The sequence below is a fragment of the Physeter macrocephalus genome, chromosome 19, assembly GCF_002837175.3.
Source record: "Physeter macrocephalus isolate SW-GA chromosome 19, ASM283717v5, whole genome shotgun sequence".
In the NCBI taxonomy this organism is placed as follows: Eukaryota; Metazoa; Chordata; class Mammalia; order Artiodactyla; family Physeteridae; genus Physeter; species Physeter macrocephalus.
In genome coordinates, this window is record NC_041232.1 from 2,338,506 (window position 1) to 2,366,486 (window position 27,981).

Consider the following 27,981-nt stretch of genomic DNA (forward strand, 5'->3'; position numbering starts at 1 on the left):
ACGTCCCCTGCATTGGCAGGCGGACTCTCAACCACTGCGCCACCAGGGAAGCCCTGGGCTTCCTCCTCTGGGCTCCCTCCTCTGGGGTTAGAATGAGGACAGTACCCAGTGATAGGATCACCCGGCTTCCTGACAGCATCCAACCACCAGCAAAGCCTCACTTCCTTGTACCGTCCCCAAAATTCCCTAACACAAGTCCAAATCCCCTAATAATACTTTCCTAACACCTTCCTACAGAGACACCCCACGGCTCCCACAGTGCAGTGAATCCAGAAACCCAACCTCACTTGCCTGCGGGTGTGTCCTGGATGTCTTTGTCTGGAGAACACTGACAAATGCACAGGATTACAAACAAATCCAATTGTCCTGAAGCACACTCATCACGATGGTAGAATTAACAAATCTATGATAGTGTAGCAGCAGGTTTGATCTAATAGCTACCAGAATTTGGATGCAGTGATAAGTGTAAACTGTATTTGGAGGTTGGTGATCTGAAAAGAGCTGCTATTTCTGTTGGTGACAAACAGGTATGGCCAGTACTGTGGAGGTTTTTTGCCTGTATTCACAAATGAAGGAACTGATGAATTTTAGAGGTCAGCTGTAATAACGGTATATATTTTATCGCCCCCAAGTTCAGCCCTGTGCTGGGGCTCGCGCATCTGCAGCCGGCAGGGGGCGCCGTGGAGCTGTCCGAAAGGGACAGCTGGTGGGGACCTCCCAACGGGGAACCCCCAAGGGGACTCTGAGGTAGTTGCGCCAACAGGGGCTTCACGCGGGTGTGACTGACCGCAGCCGTGCTCTGCCAGGACCCACGGGGTCCCGATGGGATCAGGCGACCCTCGGCCCCAGAGAGGCAGCTCCAGGAGGCCAGCACTCCCCAACCCCATGCAGTCAATGCCCAGAGCAGGGCCCTGGGCCGGCAGGGGGCCAATCAGGAAGCAGCATCCTCCTGCATCTATGCCCCCACGAAGGTGTCAGCAGGTATTAGAGGGACCCGGGAACACAGCCTCCGCTGTGGTCTCAGGACTGGAGCTCTGTGGGCCCCTCCACCATGGCCTGGACCACTCTGCTCCCCTCACCCTCCTCACCCTTTTCCCAGGTGACCGGATGATGCGCTCTCAGGTCACATACCGGCAGGGCACGTGGGCTCCTCTCCTGCCTTCCTCCTGGGTTCAGTGCCGGCTCTCAGCTCAGGGTGACTGCTTTCTGTCTCTCTCCTTCCATGGTCCTGGTCGCAGTCAGTGCTGACCCAGCCGGCCTCGGTTTCGGGGACTCTGCGACAGACGGTCACCATCCAGTGCTCTGGGGGCAGCAACAACCTTGGCAGCAACTATGCCAGGTGGCTCCAGCAGGTTCTGGGCGGGGACTCTACGCTGGTGGTCTTCCCAGATAGCAGTCGGCCCGCGGGGGTCCCTCCCCACTTCTAAGGCTCTAGGTCCAACAGCGCGGCCTCCTTGACCATCTCCAGTCTCCAGCCCGAGGACGAGGCTACTTATTACTGTGGCACACGTGACCACAGCCTCAGTGTGCCAATAGAGCTCCAGGGCCACGGGCAAGTGGGGCAGAAACCTGCTCCCCGCTCGCTCTGTGCAACCAAGTGATTCTGTTATCTCCCGCTCCTCTGGCCCCTGGGGCATTGCACCCTGTAACTGTGCCCTGGGCTTCCCAGGATAGGGGGGCCAACAATATGGATCCTTCCCCAGGCTGCGGAGCCCCAGGGGCCCAACCACATCAGTGTGCAGAGCAGAATTTCTGTCTCAGACGCACCCGAATGCTCTAAGCGTCATCTGAGTTTGTAAATCCTATGTTATAAAGGGGTTAGAGAAATCCCCCAGTCTCTACCAATCTCCCTCACCCATCCCTCAGCTTCCAGGACCTGATGCTTGTCAAACATCTGGATGAATGGGGGTGGGGGTGGGGTCGAGCCGGGGTCTCAGGATGGCCACAGGCTCCTTCAGCCTCCAGCCTCTGAGATTTGGTCCTCAGCTCAGAATTCTGCTCCCTCAATTGTCGGTAGACAGGAAGAGTTGATCTAACTCTTAGTAATGACTTCAGAGATAGGGAGATCCTTGAATCCCCGTTGGTAACTAAATACTGGGAAAATGGCATCTTGGGCACAAGGAATTTGGCCAACTCAATTCCTTATGGAAAAGAGAACGTTAAGTAAACTTGGGGTATCCCACCTTCAGCTGGTCAGGCATCACACAAGCCTGGAGTTCTGGTGTGTCTGGACCTCCATCCCTCCCGAGGGAGTGAGGGAATCTCTCCCTTCCAGAGCTCTGTTAAATGCCCTAATTAGATTAATCTGATTAAGTAAACTGTTAAAAAGAAGAGAAAGTTTCAGCACTTTCATATTCTTTGCCCACAGCTAAGCCTGATTGGATTTGGGGGCTTAGTTCAAATGTTTGAGGGATTGATTGTTTCATTCATTCAAGAAGAAAAGTAATTGTTTTAAAAAAGATAAACACTCAAAAGTTTTTCTTCTTGGTACCATCAAAATATCAGAATGACCATGTTAAAAAGCAAATAAGGTCACCCTGTGCTGAGAGTCACACACCCAAATGCCCACACAGGTTAGGGGAAGCTGTAAATGAGCAAATATGGCTCAGTGCAGAAATAAAATACCAAAAAACCCCAAAACTAAACTAACCACCAGGAACTTACTGAAATTTGTTTATTCATCTACAGTGTGAACATACAACAGACAAAAATATCTCTGATGATGATTGTTTAAAATGCAAAGTGGAAAAATCTTAAAAAGGAAGCACTGACCTATTTTTACTTTGATAATTCATTGTTCACTGATTTGAAATGAGAAACTATCTCATTTTATTTATTTTACGATGGAAAATGACTGCTTACAAATGTCGATCCATTTATTATAAAATCCTTCCCCTGCTGTTTCCTCTCAGCCTGGTCTTTGCACAGTAGTTGGTACTTTTTCCAAAAAAAAAAAGTGAAACAAAAGTGAAACAAAGTCCCCCCATGATTTTACACTAAGAGAACATTCCTCCTGTCCCTTCCCTGCCCCCACATGTCAGACGGGGGGACCCATCTGCCCTTCTAACCCCACTTCCTCCACCCTGAGGCTCTTGGGGCTCAGCTGTGGGTCACTTCTGCTCTTAGGAAGATGTTTGATTATGTTTGGTTGATGGTATGGTCCTGTGTGATTTCAGCAGGGGCAGAAGGTAGATTTTTAGTGGTTCTAGTTAGAGGCAGGGCAGCTGTCGTGAGTCTGGTCCCCTCTCAATGGACTGGGGCCTCAATGTGGGCGACATGCATTTAGTGGGGCTCAGGAACCCAATTAGCTGTGTTAGAATTTCCAGCTGGTCACCCAGAGTGAGAGGCTGAAGAGCATGAGCTGCTCATGGGCGCCACTTGCTGCCCACCCCCTGTGTGCCCACCAGCTGCTGTGTGGGCCGTCACCCCCACGAGAGAAGCACCATTCATTCATTCACGTTGTTACACAATAGTGAATCTATAGGGGAACTGTATTCCCTAAGGGTTGTACATTCAGTGATGAATACAGAGAAACGGTCCCTGTCCTCGCACAGATTGTGGTCAGGAGAAGAGTGATGCACACGGATAAACCTGGATAAACGCTTTGACAAAAATGAAAGTAGTGTGTAGGAGAGCAAGATGGGGTGAGCCTGCTTACCTGGGGCAGCACGTAAGACTACAGAGGAGGTGACATTGAAATTAGCACCAAAGGAAGGAGGCTAGTTCTGAGAGGACCAGGAGATTGGACGTAGAGCAGCTTGAGGCCACGCAGGGGCTCATGGGAACCGGAGGCATGTTTGCTCCATCCTGTGTTTGTGAGACAGGAGCCCCAGTGCACACCCAGCTGCTCAGGGCCACCCAGTTCGCATGAGTCACTTCAGCCATAGTCACAGGCCTGTGCAGAGCCAAGGGGAGGAAACATAGACTCCAGCTTCTGGTAAGAGGACAAGCCCGTATGACAAGGGGCCTTGTGGGGCCATCTTGGAACAGTCTCTGGATTCGTTTGCTAGGGCTGCAGCAACACGTTGTCACAGATGGGGCAGCTTAAACAACAGAAATTTATTGTCTCAAAGCTTTGGGGGCTGGAAGTCCAGGATCAAGGTGTGGGCAGGGTTGGTTCCTTCTGAGGGCCGTGAGGGACGGATCTGTTCAAGGGATCTCTGTCTTCTCTCTCTGTCACTTCAGATGGTCTTCCTCTCTGAGTGTCTGTCTCTGTGCCCACATTTCCCCTTCTTTTTATTTTTTATTTATTTATGTTTTTGGCCGAGCCGTGAGACTTGTGGGATCTCAGTTCCCCGACCAGGGATCAAACCCAGGCCCTTGGGCTTCCCTGGTTGCGCAGTGGTTAAGAATCCGCCTGCCAATGCAGGGGACACAGGTTCGAGTCCTGATCCAGAAAGATCCCACGTGCCTCGGAGCAACTAGGCCCGTGTGCCACAACTACTGAGCCCACGTGCCACAGCTACTGAAGCCCACATGCCTAGAGCCCGTGCTCCGCAACAAGAGAAGACACCACAATGAGTAGCCCGTGCACCGCAAGTAAGAGTGGCCCCTGCTCGCCACAGCTGGAGAGAGCCCAGCCAGGCACAGTGGTGAGGACCCAACGCAGCCAAAAATAAATAAGTGAAATAAAAAACAAAACCAAACAAAACCAAACAAAAAAAACCCCATGCCCTAGGCAGTGAAAGCACAGAATCCCAACCACTGGACTTCTGGGGAAGTCACAAATTTCCCCTTCTTGTAAGGACTCCAGTCTTGTTGCATTAGGGCCCACCCTAATGACCTCACTTTAACTTAATTACCTCAGTGAAGATCCTATCTCACAGGAAGGTCACACTCTGGGGTACTGGGGGTGTTAGAACTTCTACATGAATTTTGGGGGAACACAATTGAACCCTTAACACCCTCCAATGGGTGTGTCCTGTTTCCTGCAAGATGCTGACTGATCCGCTGGCTGATGAGAAGTAAGATGCAGTCTCACCTCTTCCTTGAGCCCAGCTAACATTTCCTTTCAATCCTTATCTCTGGGGAACGCTAGAAATCAACTCCTTTTCCCTCAACGGTTAGGATTCTGGGGGACGTGGAGCATCTGTCAGCAGTCTGCCAAGATGGCGGCCGGAGAAGGGCAGGGGTTTACAGGATGATGGGGGACATCGCGGGCCCAGGCTCGGGGACTGCAGTACAGCGCCACCTTCAGGGCCATTGCCTCTCCAACAGGTCCACCAGCCTGACTCTCCAAGAGAGTGTAGGCCCTGTGAGGACAAAGATCTTGCCCTCACGTCTGCCGTGGGATCTGCGTTGCCTGGCAGAGCAGGAGCAGGGTGGATATTTGTTGAACAGATGGGGAAACAATGATTTCCCCCAGGATTTTGGGCTCATGCCCCTTTATGCAGAGAAAACTTTGTTTCCCTCAATGTCTTGGTTTCTGTTTGTGGGCTTCCTCCGTTTCCAGGTCCATATGGATGCTTCCTAAGTGCCTCTGGAGAAATATAAGAGTGGAGTTATAGGAAAGAATGTTGGGCCTGTGTTAGCCTGTTGGGGCTTCTGTAACGAAGTGGCACCGACTGGGGGGCTTAACACAACAGAAATTCATTTCTCACAGTCTGGAGGTGAGAGGTCCAAGATCAAGGTGCCTTTAGGGTGGGTTTCTGGTGAGACCACTCTTCCTGGCTTGTAGATGACTGCCTTCTTGCTGTGTCCTCACATACGTGGCCTTTTCGTGTATGTGCAGAGATAGATAGATAGATAGATAGATAGATAGATAGATAGATAGATATGGGAATTCCCTGGTGGTCCAGTGGTTAGGACTCCACATTCCCAGTGCAGGGGGCCCTGGTTTGATCCCTGATCAGGGAACTAGATCCCACATGCAGCAACTAAGACCAGGACAGCCAAATAAATAAATAAATATTTTAAAAAATAGAGTAAGATTAAAAAATAAAAAATAAAAATAAAAATTATATAGATAGCTAAGAGATACAGATAGATTAATAGACGATAGATGGATAGTTAGGTAGCTAGATAATAGGTAGACAGACAGACAGACCGATAGACAGAGTGAGCTCTGGAGTCTCTTTCTCTTCTTATAAGGACACCAGTCGTATAGGATTAGGGCCCAACCCTTATGACTTCATTTAACCTTAATTACTCCCTTAAAGGCTCTACCTTCAAATAGAATGACATTGGGGGTTAAGGCTTCAACATATGGATTTGGGGGAACACAATCCAGTTCATAACTGGGCCAAAGTGCCTGCTTAGTGAGCTGGATAATGGGGAGCAGACGATGCTTAGTGCCCTTTGCAATGCAACTCTGACATCAGCTGCATGGAGTTAGGTCGACTGTCACAAGTTAAGGGCACAGTCCCCTCCCCCCAAAAAATAACACTGCTCATTTCAGATTGCAAGCTCAGAGAGTCCCAGGCCACCTGTATTTCTGACCAATTGGCCTCAGATTTGGGGGGGATCCCCAAACCCCCTCAGGCCGAATGGCTTGATAGAAACACAGAACTCAAGAAAGCTCCATCCTTATGATTCCAGTTTTGTTATAAAGGCTACAAACCAGGAGCCGTCGAATGAAGAGATGCATGAGGGGCGATGGTGGTCCCAGATGTGGGGCTGCTGTGTCCTCAGGACGCCTTGCCCTCCTGCATGCCTACAATGCACCAGCCTGGGAGGCTCCTCTGAACCTCTGTGTCCACAGTTTCCACTGGGGTTTCATTACTCAGGACGATTCCTGGGACCACTGGCTCTGTGCTTGGACTCAGCCTCGGGCCCCCCTCCCCGCCCTGAGGGTTGTGCTTGTATCCCATGGCCTAAAGCCCTAATCTTTCAATCAAACGGTGGGGCTTTCTTCATGGCCAGCCCCCATCCTGAATCACCCATTAGCATAAATTCAGGGTCCCCCGTGAATAACGAAGACACTCCTATCACTCGGGAAATTCCAAGGATTTAGAGAGACTCCCTTCCAGGAGCCAGGGACAAAGAGCAGCCAGCTCTTTTCTATACAACCCCTTGTGCCCCACACAGCATCTTATTTATGGACCTGAGGATGCAGGTGCAGGTCTGGCCGAGGAGTGGGCCCCTAGGACCACTGAGCTCACTTACGCCTCCTCCCCCGATCCCTGGGGAGACCATCATGAGGAGGAGGGGGCAGAGGGCCAGGGCAGGGCTGAAGTGGGTAAGGCTACTCTACCTCCACCCCCACCTGCCCTGGGCCCCAGATGGGGGCCCCCAAGATGCTCCCTTCTAGGAAGCTGCTAGTCACTCCAGCTTTACTCCAGGAGGAAAGGTGCTGGGTTTGGGTGGAGGGCGTGCTAGGGACATGGGAGTGGACAGAGTGGCCCACCTCACCCCAGGGCCCCTTACACTTTCTGCAGCACCAAGCAGGTATTTTCCACCCTGAGTACCTGTCCTCTCTTCCTGGTTCACCAGGCACATAAATGTGCACAAGAACCTTATTCTGTGGGGCTCATCTTCTTCAGGGGGATGTTGAGGTTACCCCCTCAGGGACTCGAGCCTGGCCTCCTGGGCACTGGCCCGCGAGCTCCAAGCAGGTGCTTCCTCCTTAAACGCTTCCATGGGGCCAAGGCAGGAGCCGCAAAGGCCACCATGGGGCCGTCCTCCTAACCGACAACGCAAACCCAAGAAATCTGGGATGGCCACCGGGAACTGGGCGTGCAAGGGCCCCACCCCTAGGAGGGCGGAGGAGGGTGCTGGCGCAGCCCCGCGAGGGCCTGGGGCCCCAGTGCACACTGGAGGCAGAGCTCTGCTCAGCTGCACCATGTCCTGGACCCCTGTCCTGCTGGCGCTCCTGGCCCACTGCGCAGGTGAGAACCCCCAGAGCTCAAGGCCCCCGGCCCCTTCCCTCGCCCTGCTTTGCCCTGGATGCCCACGTGCTTCTGTGTCCCCAGCTTGTGGCCCTCAGCCGGTGCTGAATCAGCCGCCATCCGTGTCCTCGTCCCTTGGAACCACGATCCGCCTGGCCTGCACGCTGAGCAGCGACCATGATGTCGGTGTTCACAGCATCTACTGGTACCAGCAGAGGTCCGGCCACCCCCCAAGGTTCCTGCTGAGATATTTCTCCCACTCGGACAAGAACCAGGGCCCCAAGGTCCCGGCTCGCTTCTCTGGCTCCAAAGACCTGGCTAAGAACACAGGGTATTTGAGCATCTCTGATCTTCAGCCGGAGGATGAGGCTGTGTATTTCTGCGCTGTGGGGACCCTGGGCATGGAGCAGGAGCCGGAGATGGAGAGAGAGAGGAGGGAAGAAAGGGGGCCTGCTGCTCCCGGCTCCCAGGCAGCCTAGGACACACTTACCTTGAACTAAAGGCAGAAGGGCACGCATCCCCGAGGGGAGGGTGGTGTGGCGAGGAGGGTGGGGCCTTTGGCTGCCCCAGGCGAGGAGAAGCTCTTGGAAACCCCTTTGGAGGCTGGATTCGGGAATTAAATCTGCTTGTGTCTTGGGAAGTTGTTTTGCTGGGTGGTCTGAATTTGTTCCAGGGAGGCCCCAGATGTTCTGCGAACATTCAGAATGAGTGGTACGCACCCAAGACCCAGCCAGGGTGAAGGTCCCAGGAGACCTGGCCAGTCACGGTCTGCTTGGCTGGAGCCCCTGGTCTTGTGGGTCCTGGGAGGCAGGGGGCTGCCATAGCATCTTGGGGGATGCCCCTGCCAGGGACAGGACCTCCTATTGTCACCTGATTGTGCACAGGGTAAGCAGCTTAGAAAATGCCTTCATTGGGCCTCTGGGGAGGAGAGCCATGCCCAGTGATAGGGGTGGTCTAGGTCCTCCGCCGGGCCAGATGGCTCTTTGTTGTAGGGGGGCTGTCCGGTGCACTGCAGGATGTCGAGCAGCATCCCTGGCCTCTACCCACCAAACACCCTCCTGCCCCTCGTTATGACAACAAAAAATGTCTCCAGGCATCATCACCAAAGGCCCCCAAGGTGGCAAAACCACCCCACCTGAGAAACACTGGTCTAGGAGAGAGAAATGCATTTCCTCTTCTGTGCAGGAAAGCGGCAGGGCTGGCAAATATTTTCTGTAAAGAGCCATGTAGTAAATATTTTTGGCTTTCTGGGCCATATGATCTTTGTGGCAACTACTCATTTCTGTCCTTATGGCTCAAAAGCATCCACAGACAATATGTGAACACGCGGGCATGGCTGTTTCCTATTAAACTTTATTTACAGAAACAGACAGGGCTGGGCTGCATGTGGCACTCAGGCCATACTTTGCTGACCCCTGCTCCAGAGAAACACCCAGTTCCTGCCTCTAGGTTTCAGCCAAACCACACTTGGTGGGGTGATCAAGGTCACCCTCTACTCCTGCCTGAGGACTCCAGGATACTAACCCTCTGGATCCTTGGAAGACCCGGGGGCAGGAGGGATACAAGGGGTGTGTGTGGCCTTGCTGATGAGCTTGTTGGGTAAAGAGGGAATGGTGGGTTCCTGCTACCCTGGCCCACATCTGCACCCTGAGACCCTGGGTGGTGAGTCAGTGTGTGCCCTGCAGAGAGGGACCCTGTACCCCCACGTCCACACCACGTGTGGACATGCCTCCCACTCAGAGAGGTGACAGGCAAACCATCTCCCCTGTGATCCAAACTTAGCTGAGAATGTCCTTTATCATGGCTGAAAAGACCCCGAAGGGTACATTCATGTCAATATTAGCCCTTCCATGTGTGGCCTGAGTCGCCTGTAAAACAATGGTCTCAGCTCCGGCCAGTTCTCAGCACTCTTTGGGCTTCCACTCTCTGAAATGCACTGAGTTCTTCCTGCATGAAGCCTTTGCCTCCTGGCAGGGGCCTCCACGCCCAGGTTTCCAAAGGCCATCTAGGTGGTCCCCAAAAAACTCTGTCACCTGCTTGTAACCTGTTCTTCCCTTGCTTTCATCCTTTGTGATTCTGGGATTCCAAGCCACAACAAGAAACCCAGAGAGCAGGGAGTCAGGTCAGCTCCTCCATCATCCCAGCACGCCTGCCCCACCATATTCCTGGAGGATGGGACCTTGGACCCGGGCCTCGGGCCAGGCAGAGTGTGAGTGTTAGCTCTTGTCAGCTTCGGAAGGGTCATTTGGATTCTAGGCCAACATTTCCAGTGTTGTTTGTAAAGAGGACAATAATAGCACCAATTAATTTCTATAAAATGCTTAACCTGCACTTGACTGTAATGCATGCTCAACAAAGTAGTGGTATCATTTCCTCATCAGTCACCAGGCCTGGCCTCCCCCTTGTCTAAACCTTTCCTTTAGTGTGAGTCATTTATTACCTGGCCATAATCTGGCCTCCTGCCCATCATCCTGCTGCAGGCTGGATCCTCCACTCCTCATCTCTATTACTCCCAGATCCAGCCTTGCCGTCACTCTTCCGCTCTAGCCTCGATTGTCTCCCACCCTCAAAGGTACGGATGCAAGCCACATCTGCCGTTTCCAATTTTCTGGTGGCTACATTTAAAAAAAAAAGATAAAAAGAAACAGATGAAATGATGTTTAACAGCATATTTTATTTAAACCAATGCATTTCAAATATTACCATTTAAACATGAAATGTACAATTAGTTATGAGATGGTTAACTCTTTTTTCATACTAAATCTTCAAAACCCAGTGTGTATTTTATACTCGGGGCTCATCTCAATTTGGACCAGCCACATTCCAAGTGGTCCGCAGTTGCCTTGGCTGCGACAGGACAGTACAGGTTGAAGGGGTAAAATTCAGACTCCATGTTGTGACACAGTCTTTGGAGACTGGCCCAGATTCTGTCCCAAGTCCCATTTCTTGTGCGCTGCCCTCACCATCTATTTCTGCTGATGCTCTCGGTTGCCTCCAAACCTCTGCCCAAGCCATCTACCTGCCAGTGGACTTCCTGTCCCTTTGCCGTGTCCTCTAGCTGGCTGCACCGACTCTGGGGTCCGCAGTTATCTCCACTGTCACTCCTTGGGCAAGACTTCCCTGACCTCTTTATGCAGTTATTAACTTCCTGCGATGTGCAAACATCGTGTTTTCCTAACTATATTTAGCGCCTGCTGCGCAGCTCTGAACTTAGTTTACAAGTCTCTCTCCTCTACTAATCTGTAAATTCTCAGTGGGAAGGACCTCTTCATCTCATTTTCTGGGTCTGATATACACTGATAACGGAGTTGAGTAAATGGATGTATAAACGAATGCACGACTGAATGAATTCTTGGGTCCCAAAGACCTCACCATTCGGGGACCCCATTAGACAGCTGGGGTCATTGTGATTCCCTAAGCAGGGAAAACTTGCAAATCCGGTGATTGTATCCAGTAATCAGGAGTGATGTGGAAGGAAAAGATTGAAAAAGTTCAATGCAGGGAAGGGAACATTTGGGAAACTTTCTGAATTGTTAATGGAGGCGAGAGATGTTGGAGAGGGTGGGGTTCCCAGATTGTTGGGATTTGCTGCCTGGTACCCAAAGAGCTCCCCCACCCCCAAGTATCACAACAGGGCTCCTGACTGTGACACAGAACAGGGGTGCAGGGATGCTGAGAGCTGTGGTCTGTGCACAGAAATGCTTGACGCTGCTCCCAAGTCTGACCCAGAAACATAGAACCTAGCAGGCTTGGACGTGTCACCAGCGGTACTGAAGACCAGAGACCCGAACATTCTGACCTGAGTTAGACCTCCAGATCCTCAGAGGAGAGGATCTGAGGAAGGCTCAGGGGTCTTGGGGGACGGAACGTGCCAGTCAGACAGAGCGAAAATGCAATGGCTCTCCGTGCACACAGACGCCGGTGTGGTTGTGACGGGACTGGCAAGATGAGCTGGGGCAGGTGGCCCCACATAAAGAGGGGGTGGGATTAACACTGAGAGGCCCTTTAGGGCATAGAGGGCCCTTACGTCTTATTCTAAGTTGCATCACAAAAATTTTGTGATGCAAGCCCAATGCCCAAATCCATTCATTCATGACGGGATGTAAAAGGAGGATATTTTCATTCTAGCAAAACTACGAAGAAAACGTCCCCTCCTCAATGATTTAAGCACCCAAGGGACTGTTCGCATAGTAAAAGCAGGATAAATGTTTGATCTTTTTCCCCTTTATTTGCCAGTCATAGAAATCACAAGTCAGTGTGCCGGCATCTTCCAGGTTCGTGGGTATAAGATATTTGAGGTGGGTATAAGATATTTGAGGTGTTTAAATCCATTGCAATTATGGTAAGTTGTTCTGTCTTTGGGCAGCACAAGCCCATTCAAATTGGTGTCTAACCAGGAACATGACAATGTGTCAAAAACAGTCCATTTACTTTTGTCTTTAAAAAATTTGTGCCAAGGTACCTTCACTCCAGCTAATTCTCTAAAGGATGATGATTTTTTTTTTTTTTTGGCGCGTGGATCTTTATTATTGTTGTTGTTGTTTTCTTTTGAAAAAAATTTCCCATTCATTTTTTATTAATTTAATTTTTATTTTGGAGTATAATTGATTTACAGTGTTGTGTCAGCTTCAGGTGTACAGCCAAATGATTCAGTTATACACATACATATATCCATTCTTTTTCAGATTCTTTTCCCATTTAGATTATTGCAGAATACTGAGTAGATTTCCCTGTGCTACACAGTAGGTTCCCATGGATCATCTATTCTACAAACAGCAGTGTGTATACGTCAATACCAAACTCTCAATTTATCACTCCCCCCAATGTTTCTCCCTTGATAAACATAAGTCTGCTCTTGAAGTTTGTACTCCTGAGTCTGCTTCTGTTTTGTATACAAGCCCACCTGTACCGGTTTTTTTTAGATTCCACATGTAAGTGATATCATATGATACTTATCTTCTCTGTCTGACTTCACTTAGTATGATGATCCCTAGGTCCATCTATGTTGCTGCAAATGGCATTATTTCATTCTTTTTTATGGCTGAGTAATATTCTCTTGTGTGTATATGTATACATACACACACACACCACATCTTTCTTAAAAGGACAATTATTATTACACCCTAAATGGAGAAAGAGCACAAGAATGTGAAAATTTTGAAATCCTCCATGTGATACTGGTAGTTACTAAGCCAGGATCCCAAATAGTTTACTCACACAAAAGAAGAAAAATTAAGGATACGTTCAGGATAACAGTACCCACCTTACACCACTCTCTCAAAATTAAAGAAATAAAAATAAAAAATAAAGAAAATTAAAGCTCTGTTCCATGCCCTCAAGGCATAATGGTGCCGGAGGCCGGGAGTTGCAGGGTTCTCCTCCGCGGGACTATTTGGACTGCAGCTGAGGGAGCTGGTGCTGTGAGGGTGGTCGTCCTCACAGGCCGACCACGACCGCTCCTCTCCCTCCCTCCACTTCCAGTGACTGCCGTCCACCTGGGGAGTCTGCAAAAGCCCCTCAAACCCGAACCCTCCTCTCATTTCCTGCATCTCATCAGTATGTCCTTGACCCAGAAACACGGCTTCCCGAGGTTCTACCCTCCGACAATCCAGTTCAACCTCAGCTTCAGTTCAGCGGACGTCAGAGCTGTCCCTGGGAATCGCCCCTCCGGCCGCGGTGACCACCGATGGCCTCCATCACCCCCACTGGACAAGTGCAGACACCGCGTACCAAGGCCGCCAGGGGGCAGTGCAGAGTGCCCTTTACACGCCGTTACGCCATGTGGGTCCACAGGCTGGCAGCGGCAGCATCACCTGGGAGCCTGTAAAAAAATGCCACGTGTCCCGGTCACCCCAGACCTGCTGAGTCTGAACCCGCATTTTCACAAGATCCCTGGCGGTTCCACGCACGTGAAAGTCTCAGAGCACTTTCTGCGCCCTTGTCATCTGGTTCAACCTCACTAAGGCACTCTCACTCAAACCACCCATGTGGGCAAGCAGGTGATGCTCTGGAGATGCTTCTCAGGAGCACCTGGAAACCAGAAGCAACGTAACAGGTGTGCCTGTACGTACAGAGCAAGCTCACCTCCCACGCTTGACCTCTGGCTCCTTCTGGCTCAGAAGCACAGGCCCTTCCCTCCCACTCAGACCCGGATGTTTGGGCATTTCGACCGCCCTCCAGCTGTGGCTTCGCAGCCCTGACTCCCGGATTGCAGCTGCCCTCCTGGCAGCCCCGCGCCCCCGCCCGCGCGTTCACTTTCCCCTCCTGGGATGAGCCCCCGCACCACACCCCTCACGCTCCACTTTCTCAGCCCTCTCCCGACGGAAACTGGAGGCCTCTCCCTGGAGGGGCTATTGCTGCGGCCTTGGTTTCCTCAATCCCACGAACCACCCCTCACTCTGAGCTTTGCCGCCCAGGGAAACAGACCCCTGTCTGTGCTGCCAGCAGCACCTCTTCCTCCGTCAAAACCGCCTGCCGCAAGGACCACTGGAAGAGTGGGACTACTGGTTTGTTTCTTGTGAATCTTTGTAGACCCAGGCCTGAGAGATGCCTGAAATGCAAACGACCCTCCATAAAAGGGACGAATGTTCCCAGGGAGGTGTGACCAGGGCCAGGCGGCAGTGCTGCGGGCATCGGAGAGCAACCGGAAGGAGGGGGCTCTGCTCCTGTTTCTGCTCTGAGCCGCCTGAAGGGGGCGCCCACGGCGGGAGGCACGTATGGGGCCAGTTCTGGGGCCCTGACCACATCTCAGACCCAAAGGCAGAGCCAGCCTTCCCTGAGTCAGGAGGGCAGAGGGAGAAGCCCTGCGGGGTGTGGGGAGCCCAGCGAGATGGCCGCGCCCCTAACTGGGACCAGCGCCTCAGATGCACAGGGAGCCCACAGCAAAGACAGGAGGGGTCAGGTTTGCATGAGCCACAGTGAGAGGGTCTGGGAGGCCCTGCCCAGCTCCAGGTGCAGAAGGCAGAGCTCGGGGCGTCTCCACCATGGCCTGGACCCCTCTCCTGCTCCCCTCCTCACTCTCTGCACAGGTGCTGCGCACCATTTCCCCCCCCCCCCCGCAGCTGCTGCAGGATCAGCCTGAGGGTGGGAGCCCCTGGGAATGGGCCTTCATCTTCAAGCCCCCTCTCCCCTCCTCTCTCTCTCTCTTTTTAAAAAATATTTATTTATTTATTTAACTAAAATGTACCGGGCCTTAGTTGCAGCACGTGGGCTCCTTAGTTGCAGCCTGTGAAATCTAGTTCCCTGACCAGGGATCAAACCCGGGCCCCCTGCATTGGGAGTGCAGAGTCTTAGCCACTGGACCACCAGGGAAGTCCCCTCTCCTCCTCTCTTACAGGCTCCACAGCCTCCTATGAACTGACCCAGCCGCCCTCAGTGTCAATAGCCCCCGGAACAAGGTCAGGATCACCTGCTCAGGAGGTAACGTCATGCATAAACATGCATCTTGGTACCAGCAGAAGCCGGGCCAGGCCCCTGTGCTGTTCGTCTATGACAATAGCAACCAGCCCTCAGGGATCCCTGACCAATTCTCTGGCTCCATTCAGGGAATACAGCCATCCTGATCATCAGCGGGGACTGGGCCGAGGACGAGGCTATTACAGTGCCATCTACCATGGCAGTGGGAGCCGTGATTCATGGTGACGTGACAAACGGGGACTCAAGGCACGAAACTGCCCACCCCAGCCTGGTGCTCACAGTCCATGCCCACCCCTCCCCCACCACCTCCACCCTGGGCCAAGAAGGTTCTACTCCTTCTCAACCCAAAGTCACGTCACTGCACCTAAACAAGGCCCTAACTTTCAGTATCCTCGTCTGGGAAACAGGAATCATAATGACCATCCATGGGATGAGCTGTGTGAGCCAGGGTTCTCTAGAGAAACAGAACCAGCAGGATGTGTGTGTCTATAAATAGAGATTTATTTTAAGGAATTGCTCACGTGGTTGTGGAGGTGTGAGTCTAAAATCTGCAGGATGGACCGGCAGGCTGGAGACCCAGGGAAAAGGGGCAGTGAATCCGTCTGCTGCAAAATTCCTTCTAGCTCTGGGGAGGTCAGTCTTTGTTCTACTCAGGCCTTCAGCTGATTGGATGAGGCCCACCCATATTAGGGAAGGTAATCTGCTTTACTCAAAGTATCAATTTCATGTTAATCCACTGATTTCAATGTCAATCTTATCCAAATAAACCCTCACAGAAACATCCAGAATAATGTTTGACCAAATATCTGGGCACCGTGGCCCAGCCAAGTTGACACATAAAATTAACTCTCCCACTGGCCTTAAATAAACAAGGGTGACTACAGCGTCACTCTCACGTTGAATGAAACCTCCAGACCTCTGGGCTTTGGAGAATGTTTTCAACCTTCCACAATAGCGGAGACCACCCCCAGAGAAGGGCTTGGGAGTCATACAGCAGATCTAGTGATCCCAAGAACCTGGAATTTTCTAGAACGTTCACACCTGGGACTTGGAGACGATGGACCCACGTGTCTGCTCTGGAGACGACTTGGGAGAGAAGAGTCCTGATGGCCACAGGAGGAGTCTCTGGGGCCTGTGGGATGGAGAATGGGCAGGGGGCTGACCAGGAGGAGGCAGGGGGCGCCCTCTGACACGGGAGCAGGGCAGAAGTGACTGGACATGACACACCCCTCCGCTCCAGGGGAGACGGGTAGGGGCGGGGCACAGAGGAGCCAGGGACCCTGAGCAGGGGGTCTGCTAAGCAGGACAGCTGGACCCAGACCTCTCTGGCTCAGCCTGAGTCCAGCCCTCAGCCATTCTCGGTCCAGGGAGGGGGTGGGGACAGACCCGGGTGGCCAGAGCTGCAGCTGTACCAGCTGGGAAGGCCCTGCCCATCCCCCGAGGGTCTCCAGGGACCAGCCAGACCTGGATTTCCAACCATGGCCACCACAGGAATATGTGGTCTGTAGCAACAGCAGGTGCAGAGCAGGTTATGGGGAGTAGCTGCGGTCACTGAATTCAGGGACAGCCCCTTCTTCTCCCCAAGAGCGGGGCTATCCTCGGGGGAACCACAGCTTCTGGGCCCCGGGAAGTGGGTGAGTGTTACACCCACACAGGGGTGCTGCGAGGGAGCAGCTTCAGCCTGGACCCTGGCAGGAACCCCACCCCAGGCCCCAAGGTACAAGGAACCCAGGTATGAGGCTGGAGTGGGCCAAGCACCACAATGGGGAGAAGCTGGACTGGATCAGGGCCTCCCAGGGGCTCCCCTATACCCCACGTCACGTGTCAGGGCATCCGCACCCAGTTACCGTTCAGTGCCGGCCCATCTTCCCGAGGACCGTGAGGTGTTGGGATGCAGTACCTGGCCTCAGGGATGCCCGGTCAGTGTGTCTGGGACGTGAGGATCTAAGCAAAGTCACATCGGTCCGCGAGTCTGACCTCACGGTGGCCTTCTTGAACTCCCTGTGATATGGGGAAGTCAGTCTGTCTGCTACAGCATCCCATGACCACGGTAGGACAGATGCCAACAAGATGTCTGGGATGGCCCAACTCCACTAGGGCACGTGGCATCTATGAAATTCACTCTGGGGGCTCCTGGGGAGAGCCTCACAGAGATGGACAAACCATCAGAAGCAAAGAGTGGTTTCAAACACAAACTCCATCCAGTTTGAACTTGAACTCAAGTTCAAACACAAACTTGACATGCAAGGGCAGATTTGACAAGGAGCTCCATCTCCTACAAACAACTGGACCAGGAGTGCGTTTTCCAAAGGTTTTTCTATCAAAAGCCCCAGTAAGAAATGCATTTCCCATCACTATCCAGAGTGTATCTATGTTTTCGGGTAACTGAGGCAGGACCCCATGAACCAGCTGCCCTCCCCTCGCGCGGACGCTCTCTGTTCTCCGTCTGCTCTGGATGACCTCACTGTTGCGGGACTCTGTCTGCACCTGACTGAATTGGTTCCACAACCTCTGGGAGTTGCATTGCAAAATTTGAAAAGTGGCAGTTGAACAGCATCAGGGATTCGTTTGTTTTTTGATGGCCAATGGTTTTCTCAAGCCACACCAGATGGGCCAGCTCCCAATGATGATAATAAGAAATGTAATAATTATACATCCTCCATCTGTGTTGTGCGTGGAGCACTTCCCAGTTTAAAAAGCACTTTGAAAGTACAAATCCCGTCTCATTCCACTTATATGAAGTCCCTAGAGGGGTCAAAATCATAGAGACAGAAAGCAGAATGGTGGTGGGGAATTTCCTGGCGGTCCAGTGGTTAAGACTCTGCTTGCACTGCAGGGGGCTCGGGTTCGATCCCCAGTCAGGGAACTAAAATCTTGAAGGCTGTGCAGGATGGCAAAAAAAAAAAAAAAAAAGCAGAATGGTGATTCCCAGGCGCTGGGGAGGGGGATGGGAAGATAGTATTTAATGGGGACAGAGTGTCAGTTTGGGAAGATGTGAAATTTCTGGATGTGGATGGTGGTGATGGTTGCACAACCATGTGAAGGGACTTAATGCCACTGAATTGCACACTTAAGAGTGACTAGGGCTTCCCTGGTGGCGCAGTGGTTGAGAGTCCGCCTGCCGATGCAGGGGACACGGGTTCGTGCCCCGGTCCGGGAAGATCCCACATGCCGCGGAGCGGCTAGGCCCATGAGCCATGGCCGCTGAGCCTGCGCGTCCGGAGCCTGTGCTCCGCAACGGGAGAGGCCACAGCAGTGAGAGGCCCGCGTACCGCAAAAAAAAAAAAAAAAAAAAAAAAAAAAGAGTGGCTAAAATGGTAAATTTTATGTTATGTATAACATTCCTGAGGCATCACTGCTGGTAGCACCAGCACAGAGCCGGGCCCTCGCTACCCAAGGTGGGCTCAGTGCCTTTTTTCTGCCCACCACACACCCCACCCCAAAGCACAGGGTCCCTGGACGATGATGCATCCAGATGGTGGGGAGGCAGGCAGGCTCCCCTGGACGGGAGAGGGAAAGGTGGGCCTCGCAGAAGTCCCCGCTGTGCACCAGACACCCTGCTCATGGTGGTGACCTCTGGATAAAATCTATGAGCGTGTGTGTGTGTGTGTGTGTGTGTGTGTGTGTGTGTGTGTGTTTGTATGTGTGTGTGTGAGACACGACAGGGCGGGGGGAGTGAGACCATGAGGTGCTGAACACAGCTCATTAAACCCACCATTTTATAATGAAATCACGATTCCCTGACTTGAAACCGGCTTCTTGCTAAACCTGCACCTGTTTCCTCCCCTCTCACCACCCCCTCCCAAGGCTGGTCGGAAGAGAAGCCCCAGCCTCACCCCGCTGAACTCAGGCCTCGGCCGCTCCTGTTCCGCTGGCACTCGGCCGCCTTCCTCGGCCTCTCCAGGCCCCAGGGAGATGCTACACAGGCGCCCTTGGGAACTAGGGCAGGAGCAGATGTGCCCCACCCAGGGTCCCAGGGGAGGGGCCTGCAGGGGCTGCAGCGTGAGGCGGTTGAGCCCTGGATCCCGACCACAGCAGAGCAGTTGGCGGGTGCCCCTCTTGGGAGAGTCCCCCAGGAGTAACGGCCATGGGCCCTGGAGGGGCCGGGTGCTGGGGGCAGGGACAGAGAAGGCCCAGACAGAGGCCAGGACCATGTGGGCCAGGATGCACTGGGACGGCTACCGCCAGAGAGGGGAGCCGGGGGCACCTGCCGACACCGCTCTAGGGAGCCCACGCCAGCGGGTCGGCCAGAGGTGCCTTTGACCTGAGGGCACATGAGGCCCAGGATAGGCCAGTTGGGCTGTGAGGCCCTCAGGGGTCAGAGCTGTGTCCCCAGGCACAACTGGCCTCTAATACTGCTGGGCCTGGCCGTGGGCGCCCATGGCCTGCTGCCCCTGACGCCAGCACCGCAGAGCACAGCCCCCCGCAAGGAAACCCCGGCAGGAAGCAGCCCTTGGAGCCTGTGGCACAGGTAAGGGGCCGAGGGAATCATGGGGGGACATGAGGGTCTCTTCAGGCAGAACTGGGAGTGGGGACAGAGAGCGGGTGAGGGGAGAGGGGCGAGAAGAAGCATCAGCTGGAGAGGAGGGGCCTGGCCACATGGTGGCTTTATTTGAAGGATTGACGTTTTGTCCAGTGTGGATTTGTTTGCATTAATTTTTATTTTTTTATATTGTATTAAAATATTTATCTGAATTACTGAGTTTTTTGGCGCCCCTTACATTTTGTACCCAAGACTAATGCTTCGCCCACCTCGTGCTGGTCCTCGGGGTAGAGCAGGAACAGGGAGGCAGGGGCAGGAGGGGGCAGTGGCTGCTTCATCCTGGGATCCCTGGGGCTCCCCTTAGCTGGTGAGCCACCTCCTCGCCCTTCCCCTGGCTGGACAGGCTCTGGTCCCTGGAGCACCAGGGTGCAAGCTCTGGCTGAGGCTATGTGGTGAGGGGACTTTCCCTGGTGTCCCCGGGTCCCCCAGCCAAGGACCACCTCCTGTGACTGGTCCCTGGGAGCCCAAGCCCACCAGGGTGCAGGCGCCTCCATGAGAAAGGCCTGGGCGAGGGTCCGTGGGGGCCACAGTCTGCCCCTGCTGCTGCTGTGTGACCCCAGCCCCCTCCTCTCTGCTTGTGGTGGGAGGTCCCTGGACAAACTGCTGAGCATCTGGGACCATTTGTGATGATCAGTGACACAGCAGCACATTCATCGTGGGCACTGACCATTTAGGGACAGAACCTCCCTCTCAGTGGCCCCACAAGGCAGGTCCCTCTGTCACCCCCAATTTAGAGGGATAGAGGCCCAGAGAGGTGAGGCAACTGCCCAAGGTCACACAGCTAGTTCTGACTCCAACGCCCAAGCCTCCAGCTGTCCCCATCCCTATCCCCTAAACAGACCCAGCTGACAAGTCTGCCTCTCTGAGCCTCAGTTTCCCCCTCTGCAAAGTGAGGGGTCCTAGTTAGATGAGGGCCCTGCAGCCTGACACCTGCCCCAGGGATGCTGGGGCCGCGGTGGTGAAGGTCTGGGACAGGAGGAGTGGAGTCTGCGGCACCAGCAGCACAGCCGTGGAGGTGGGTGGGTGTCTGTGAGTGTCAGGTCGGGGCTGGCACCGCAGCGTCCGGTGGGGACTGCACAGCCAGGGCAGGATCCAGGAGAACACGAGGAGAGACGGACCTCCATCAGGTCAGGCCCCAGCTCAAGGTCCAGGGAAGAGAGGCCCGGCGACAACCGCCATATGCAGCGCGCTGCCTGCAGGACAGAGGGGGGCCCCGCTGGGGTTGGAGTTCAGGTCAAGGGGTCCACCTGGGCAAGGCAGCACAGGCACAGAGCCCTCAGGAAGACCCCGGGGGTCCGCAGGGCTGTGGCACGTGGGTCTGAGGAGAGGCTAGAGGGACGGCCAGGCCAGACGTGGAGGACCTGTCCCTGGAGGATAGACTTCATCTGGGGGGTCCTGGGGGGTGTTTGCAAGGAAATGTGACTGGAGTTGGGTGGGTGGGAGGGGGCGGGAAATCAGAACTAGAGAGGCCTCAGGGAGGGGGGTGTTGTCATGGGCAGAGTGGACAGAGAGCTGGACAGAGTCAGGAGGTGAGAGGACCAGGAGAGGGAGGAGCCAGGATGCCCCCTTGGCTTTTTTGCTGGACAGTTAAGAGAATGCTGTGTCCTGTATTTTAACAAAATGGTCCAAGAGAAGGGATGGTCTGCAAGAAGTTGGTCTCCTCCAAGGCCGTCCACTCACCCGACAGGCCACTCAGGGTCTCAGGGTGGGCCTGAACCAAGCGGGGTCATGTCCATGCATAGGGCAGACCTATGGACCATTTTAGGAGAAGTAAGACGTTGTGGGGGGGATGCCCGAGCTGGCCTTACAGATCCAGGACGCCGACCCGTGATGGGGCTGCTCCAGGCAGAGGGAGCAAGGGGTGCTGAGGAGGAGAGTGAGGTGCACAGGCCCGCAGGGAGCTTCCAGAGCTGGGGAGAGTGAGGTGCAGACCACGGGGGTCTTGTAACCCGGTCCTTTATCCTGGGGTCCATGAGGAGTCATTGAGGGATTTAAGTGGGGCACTGTCAGAGTCAGGTTTGTGTTTTGGAAAAATGGCTCCAGATCAGAGACCAGTGTGAGGGCAGATTAGAGGATGGAGAAGGGACGTGGAGAAGGGGATTTGGCCAAAGCCTGTGCCTTGGGGATGGGGAGGAGGTCCACGGTAACCAGGTACCAAGATCTCCTATGAAATTGCCAAGTGAATTTAAAGTGATGTTATCAGAGTGCTGATGGGGAGGAACGGGCACAGTCAGGGACTGTCAGTGAGAGGCTGAATTTCTGGAGCAAACAATTTCTGGAATAACATACCAAGATTCATAAAAACATACATTCCTTTTAATCAAGCAATTCCACCTCTAGAAATTTATCTTGATGATATAATCAGAACTTCAGCTAAGTACTATAAGTGTGTTCCTGGGGAAGAAGTAGAAGCAACCTAAATGTCCAATGATAAGGAAAGGTAAAATAAAACTACGGTACATTCACGGTAGGGAGTATTACACAGTCATTTGATATGGTTTTTTTGACAACTGTAATGACATAATAAAGATTTTTATAAACAGGCTGAAATATGTCATACTAGCACACTGCTTTTGTTTTATTTCGATTTACAGAGTAAAATTCATCCTTTTTGGTGTTAGCAGTTGTAGAAATTTTAATAAAACTATAGAGTTGTGTGACCCTCACAACAATCAAGATACAGAACATTTCCACCCCCACCAAAATTTCCCTGCGCCCTCTGTGTAGTCAATCCCTTTTTCTGTCCCAACCATGGAAACCACTGATCTCTTTCTAATCCTACAGTTTTGCCTTTTCGAGATATAAACGGCATCATGCAGTATGTAATCTTTTTTTAATTAAACTTTTTATTTTGGGATAATTGTAGGTTCACATGCAGCTGTAAGAAATAATACAGAGGGATCCCATCTACCCTTCACCTAGTTTCTCCCAACGGTAATGTCTCGTAAAATAAAAAATCACAACCAGGATATTGACATGGACGCAGTCACGGTACAGAACATTTCCATCGCCACAGAGATTCCTTTCTAGCCACGCCCACTTCTCTCCCTCCCAAGCCCCTGCTAACTCTGGCAACTACTAATTTGGTCTTCTTTTCTAATTTTGTCCTTTCAAGATTGTTCTATAAATGGAATCATGCTGTATGTACCCTTTTGGGACCGACTTTCTTTCTTTTAAAAATTTTTATTGGAGTATAATTGATTTACAGTGTTGCTAATTTCAGGTGGACAGCAAAGTGAATCAGTTATAGATATACATAGGTCCACCCTTTTTTAGATTCTTTTCCCTTATAGACCACTACAGAGTATTGAGTAGAGTTTCCTGTGCTATACAGTAGGTTATTATTAGTTATTTATTTTATATTTAGTAGTGTGTATATGTCAATCCCAAACTCCCAATTTATCCCTCACCCCCTTTGCCCCCTGGTAACCATGTTTGTTCTCTACATCTGTGACTCTATTTCTATTTTCTAAATAGGTTCATTTGTACCATTTTTTTAGATTCCACATATAAACGATATCATATGGTATTTGTCTTTCTCTGACTTATTTCACTCAGTATGACAATCTCTAGGTCCATCCCTGTTGCTGCAAATGGCATTATTTCATTCTTTTTTATGGCTGAGTAATGTTCCATTGTATGTATGTACCACATCTTCTTTATGCATTCCTCTGTGATGGACATTTAGTTTGCTTCCATGTCCTGGCTACTGTAAATAGTGCTGCAATGAACATTGGGGTGCATGTGTCTTTTCGAATTATGGTTTTCTCTGGATATATGCCCTGGAAGCGACTTTCTTTACTCAGTATAGTTTTCTGGCTGTTCATCCAGACTGTTGGTTGTACATACTTCATTCCTTTCTATTGCTCAATATATTCCGAGTACGTAACCGTATGAGTCTGGCTTCTTCAGTTCAGTATAACACCTTTGCAATTATCCAATTATCCCCTTTATCTATAGTTTGTTCCTTTCTATTGCTAAGTAGGATTCCATCTATGAACGTATCAGAGTTTGTTAATTATTCACCAATTGAGGAACATTTGGGTTGTTTCCAGTTTTTGGCAATGATAAATAAAGCCAGTATATACATTTGCATACAAGTCTTTGTTTGAACATGAGTTTTCATTCCTTGGTTAAATACCTAGGAGTAGGATTTGATTGATCAGAGGGCAAGTGTATGTTTATGTAAAACTACCAAACAGCTTTCCAGAGTGGCTAAAACTTTTTACATTCCCACAAGCAATCTGTATGAGTTATAGTTGCTCTGTATTCTCCCCAGCACTTGGTATTGTCACTGTTTTAAGAAATTGAGATAAAATTCTTTTAACATAAAATTCACTTTTTTTTTTTTTTGGCTGAGTAGCTTGTGGGACCTTAGTTCCCTGACCAGGGATCAAATCCAGCCCCCAGCAGTGAAAGCACCAAGTCCTAACGAGTGGACCACCAGGGAATTCCCAAAATTCACTATTTTAACTATTTAAAAATACACAATTCGGTGAAATTGAGTGTGTTCACTATGTTTTGCGACCATCATCACTATCTTTTTCCTGAGTCTATTAATCACCCCAAAAGGAAACCCCAAAGCAGTCCCTCTGCATTCCCCCAGTTCACCAGCCCCTGGCAACCAGTAATCTGCTTTCTGTCTGTATGAATTTGCCTATTCTGGATATTTCATATAAATGAAATCATACAATATAAGACCCTAGTGTCTGGCTTATTTCACCTAGCATCATGTTTTCAAGGTTCATCCATGTTGTAGCAGGAGTCAGTACGTCATTCTTTTTTTTTTTTCTTGCGATATGCGGGCCTCTCGCTGTCATGGCCTCTCCCGTTGCGGAGCACAGGCTCCGGACGCGCAGGCTCAGCGGCCATGGCTCACGGGCCCAGCCGCTCCGCAGCATGGGGGATCCTCCCTGACCGGGGCACGAACCCGTATCCCCTGAACCGGCAGGCGGACTCTCAACCACTGCGCCACCAGGGAAGCCCCTTAATTTCGCTTTTTGAATTGTTCATTGCCAGTGTGTTGATCACGCACCTGCGGAATTTATTTTCTCTGTATATAAGATCATGTCATCTGTGAATAGAGACTTTGAGTTACTGTCTAGTATCCTTCCTTTTTTAATTAATTAATTAATTAATTTTGGCTGCACCAGGTCTTAGTTTTGGCATGTGGGATCTTCATTGTGGCAAGCAGGATCTTTAGTTGCGGCACGCAGACTTCTTAGTTGCAGCATGAGGGCTCTTAGTTGCGGCATGCATGTGGGATATAGTTCCCCGACCAGGGAATGAACCCGGACCCCCTGCATTGGGAGCATGGAGTCTTACCCACTGGACCACCAGGGAAGTCCCCAGTATCCTTTCATTGCACTTTTAAAATGCACTTCTAGATTGCTTACTTGTGTTATATATCTAATATTCTTATAATTTTAAAACAATAAAAAATTTAAAGCAAAAAATCTTATATTTGCCTCACAAAACCAACCACAGATAACTGGGCCAGCTTAGCAGGTGGAAAACACACTGGTCTGATCCTCTGGCAGAGATTCTTGCATCCAATGAGCCCCAACTCAATGCTGCATCTTTGTATGAGTAGGGAATTTAAATCAGCAAAGGCAAAACCTGGAACTTCTTGTGGCTTTGGAGTCTCTGAGGGTGGTTCTGTTGTTTCTTAATTATTTTGGGCCTTGTTTTAACTTTAAGAAGGAGTATTTAGATGCAGAATCTAAGGACAAAGTTTTCTGGCCTGGGGGTGAGAGCACTCATGGTCACCTGTGACAAGGTGAAGACAGATAAAGAACTGGAATAGGAGAAAAGTGGTCAGTCTCATGTGGAAGTGGTGAGTTAGAGTTTCCTGTTGGGCATCCAGCTGGAGATGGTCAGTAGGCAACTTAAGTGGAGATGAGGAAAGGGTTTGGAGCTGGAATAGACTCGAGCCTCATCATGTGGGCACATTGTGGGAAGATGGCAAAGAAGGAGGACCCAGGGAGGCAGTCTGGGGATCAGTAGCCATGCATGGGTCAGGGGAAAGGGAAGACAAAGAAAGAAGAAAGTGGGGGTCACAGACATCAAGGAGAACAAAGTCACTGGAAAGAGGGGCCAACCCTATGTTACATCCTGCAGAGACATTAGGTACAACAGGAACTGGGGAGGGACCTTAGACTTGCCCCAGATGAGGGCCCTGTTGTCCATCACCTGAGAGATTTCAGAGAGAGATGGGGTGAGAGCCAGAAGGGCCCTGGCATGTCCCAGAATGTAAAACAGTGCTTGGCAGGCAAGTGTTTGGGAGCCATTGTTGGTTGGATGGATGATGGATGGATGATGGATGGATGATGGATGGATGGTTGATAGACAGATGATGGATGGATGGATGGATGATAGATGGAAAAACAGATGGACAGAAAGACAATGATCTGAAAGATCCAAGAAGGCTTCATGAAAGAGGAGGAACTGAACTGCTTCTCAATGAGTGGAGACAACAGGGCAAGGGCCCCCCAAATAACCTGGTGTCCACAGGCCCAGGGAGAAAGCTGCCTGGCTGGACTGTGGGAAATTGTGGGGGAAGGAACACCCAGAAGCCCTAAAATGAGGCCAGGAGAGGTCGGGCAGGTCCAAGCCAGCTCAGGACTCACTTTGCCACACCACATGGCCATCCGAGGGGACTCGGTACTCAGCGGCACCATCAGCACTGAGGATTCAGCGGTCACAGGACAGCCTCAGAGTTGGAGGGTCACACTGGGTGACAAGGTGTGAGTGGCTCCTTCCTCAGACAGGGGGCTGGGCATGGGGACACCCAGGGGTGCCCCAGCCTCTGGGGGGCTGGCTGCCCACCCCCCCCACCAACCTGAGGACACAGCCCTGCCTGCTACAGCCCTGTTCCCGTCATGCCCAGCAGGTCCCCGCTCCGGCCCGGGCCCCGGGGGACAGGCCCCAGGTGCTGGCCCGACGGGTTTTGGTCTGAGTCTCAGTCACTGAGGTACGTCTTCGGCGGCGGGACCCAGCTCACCGTCCTAGGTAAGTGGCTCTCATGTCTTTCCCAGCCTGTCCCACTCTCTGCTGTCTTGGGAAAGTCACTATTTTCTCTCTGGGGGCTGCTTCCCCTCTGCCCTCCCAGCTTAAGGACCGACCCCCACCTTTCTCCTTGGGGCCTGGGGAGGCAGGTTGGTCTTGGGGTAACCGGCAGGAAGGACCCCAACAGCAGGAGCAGCCACCTCCAGAGTCCGACAGGGATCATAAGGAGGGAGGAGAGCTGCTTTGGTTATACACGGGGACACTGAGGCTGCATATGGGACGGCTTGGCCGGGTCACCTGGGAGAGTGATGTGGAACAGCTTCTGGGGGGCTGTCTGCTGTCCAGGGGCTGAGTGGGAGGGGGCACAGAGAAGGCAAGCAGGACCACCATGGGGACACTCACAGAGGCTATGATGGGGGTTGGCAACCCCGGACCCTCCCCTGCATCTTACACCCCCTCCTCTGTCACACAGGTCAGCCCAAGTCCGCGCCCTCAGTCACTCTGTTCGCGCCCTCCACTGAGGAGCTCAAGACCAACAAGGCCACCCTGGTGTGTCTCATCAATGACTTCTACCCGGGCAGCGTGACGGTGGCCTGGAAGGCAGGCAGCACCGCCATCACCAGGGGCGTGGAGACCACCCAGCCCTTGAAGCAGAGCAACGGCAAGTATGCGGCCAGCAGCTACCTGGCCCTGACGGCCAGCGAGTGGAAATCTTACGACAGGGTCAGCTGCCAGGTCACGCACGAGGGGAGCACCGTGGAGAAGACAGTGGCGTCCTCAGGGTGCCCTTAGGTCCCTGGACCCCCCACCCTCTGGGGCCTGGAGCCACGGGTCCCCTGGGGGGTCTCCCCTCCCATCCTGGTCCCCCCAGCCCTTCCTCCTGCACCCGATCAACTCTCAATAGAATGTTTTCATCGTTATTCAGAAATCTCTGCTCATTTCTTTTTTTGTCTCGTATTTAATTTGCACCCTCTCCAGAATTCTGGGGTGGGGGTGGGGAATCCTAGGTGCCAGTGAGAAAGTAACTAAGGGGAGAGGCTCACAGTCTCCTGGGTGGGGGCATCTCCCAGGCAACCAGCCAGGACACATCATCCATCCGCCCTCTCCTTCCTCCCACTCCTCCTCCAGCATAGGGCCGTGCCCACCCCCTGCCACCTTCCTGGCCAGAGCTACCCATGGCTGGTGACC

At 52.1% G+C, this 27,981-nt stretch overlaps 1 protein-coding gene across 1 annotated transcript; it reads left to right on the forward strand.

The window, feature by feature from the left end:
* Nucleotides 1-7,780: 7,780 nt before the first annotated feature.
* Nucleotides 7,781-27,585, forward strand: LOC102994165 (immunoglobulin lambda-1 light chain-like). Its single transcript, XM_024121095.1, has 6 exons — nucleotides 7,781-7,826; nucleotides 7,911-8,212; nucleotides 16,734-16,742; nucleotides 21,087-21,097; nucleotides 26,759-26,796; nucleotides 27,266-27,585. The coding sequence occupies exons 1-6, from the start codon at nucleotides 7,781-7,783 to the stop codon at nucleotides 27,583-27,585; spliced, it is 726 nt and encodes a 241-aa protein (XP_023976863.1).
* Nucleotides 27,586-27,981: the final 396 nt, after the last annotated feature.

Bases quoted from the DNA above. Each gene is read 5' to 3' on its own strand.
- LOC102994165 (XM_024121095.1), top strand. From the start codon at position 7,781: ATGTCCTGGACCCCTGTCCTGCTGGCGCTCCTGGCCCACTGCGCAG. The intron at 7,827-7,910 runs GTGAGAACCCCC...CTGTGTCCCCAG, and splicing joins GCTCCTGGCCCACTGCGCAG to CTTGTGGCCCTCAGCCGGTG. The intron at 26,797-27,265 runs GTAAGTGGCTCT...TCTGTCACACAG, and splicing joins GACCCAGCTCACCGTCCTAG to GTCAGCCCAAGTCCGCGCCC.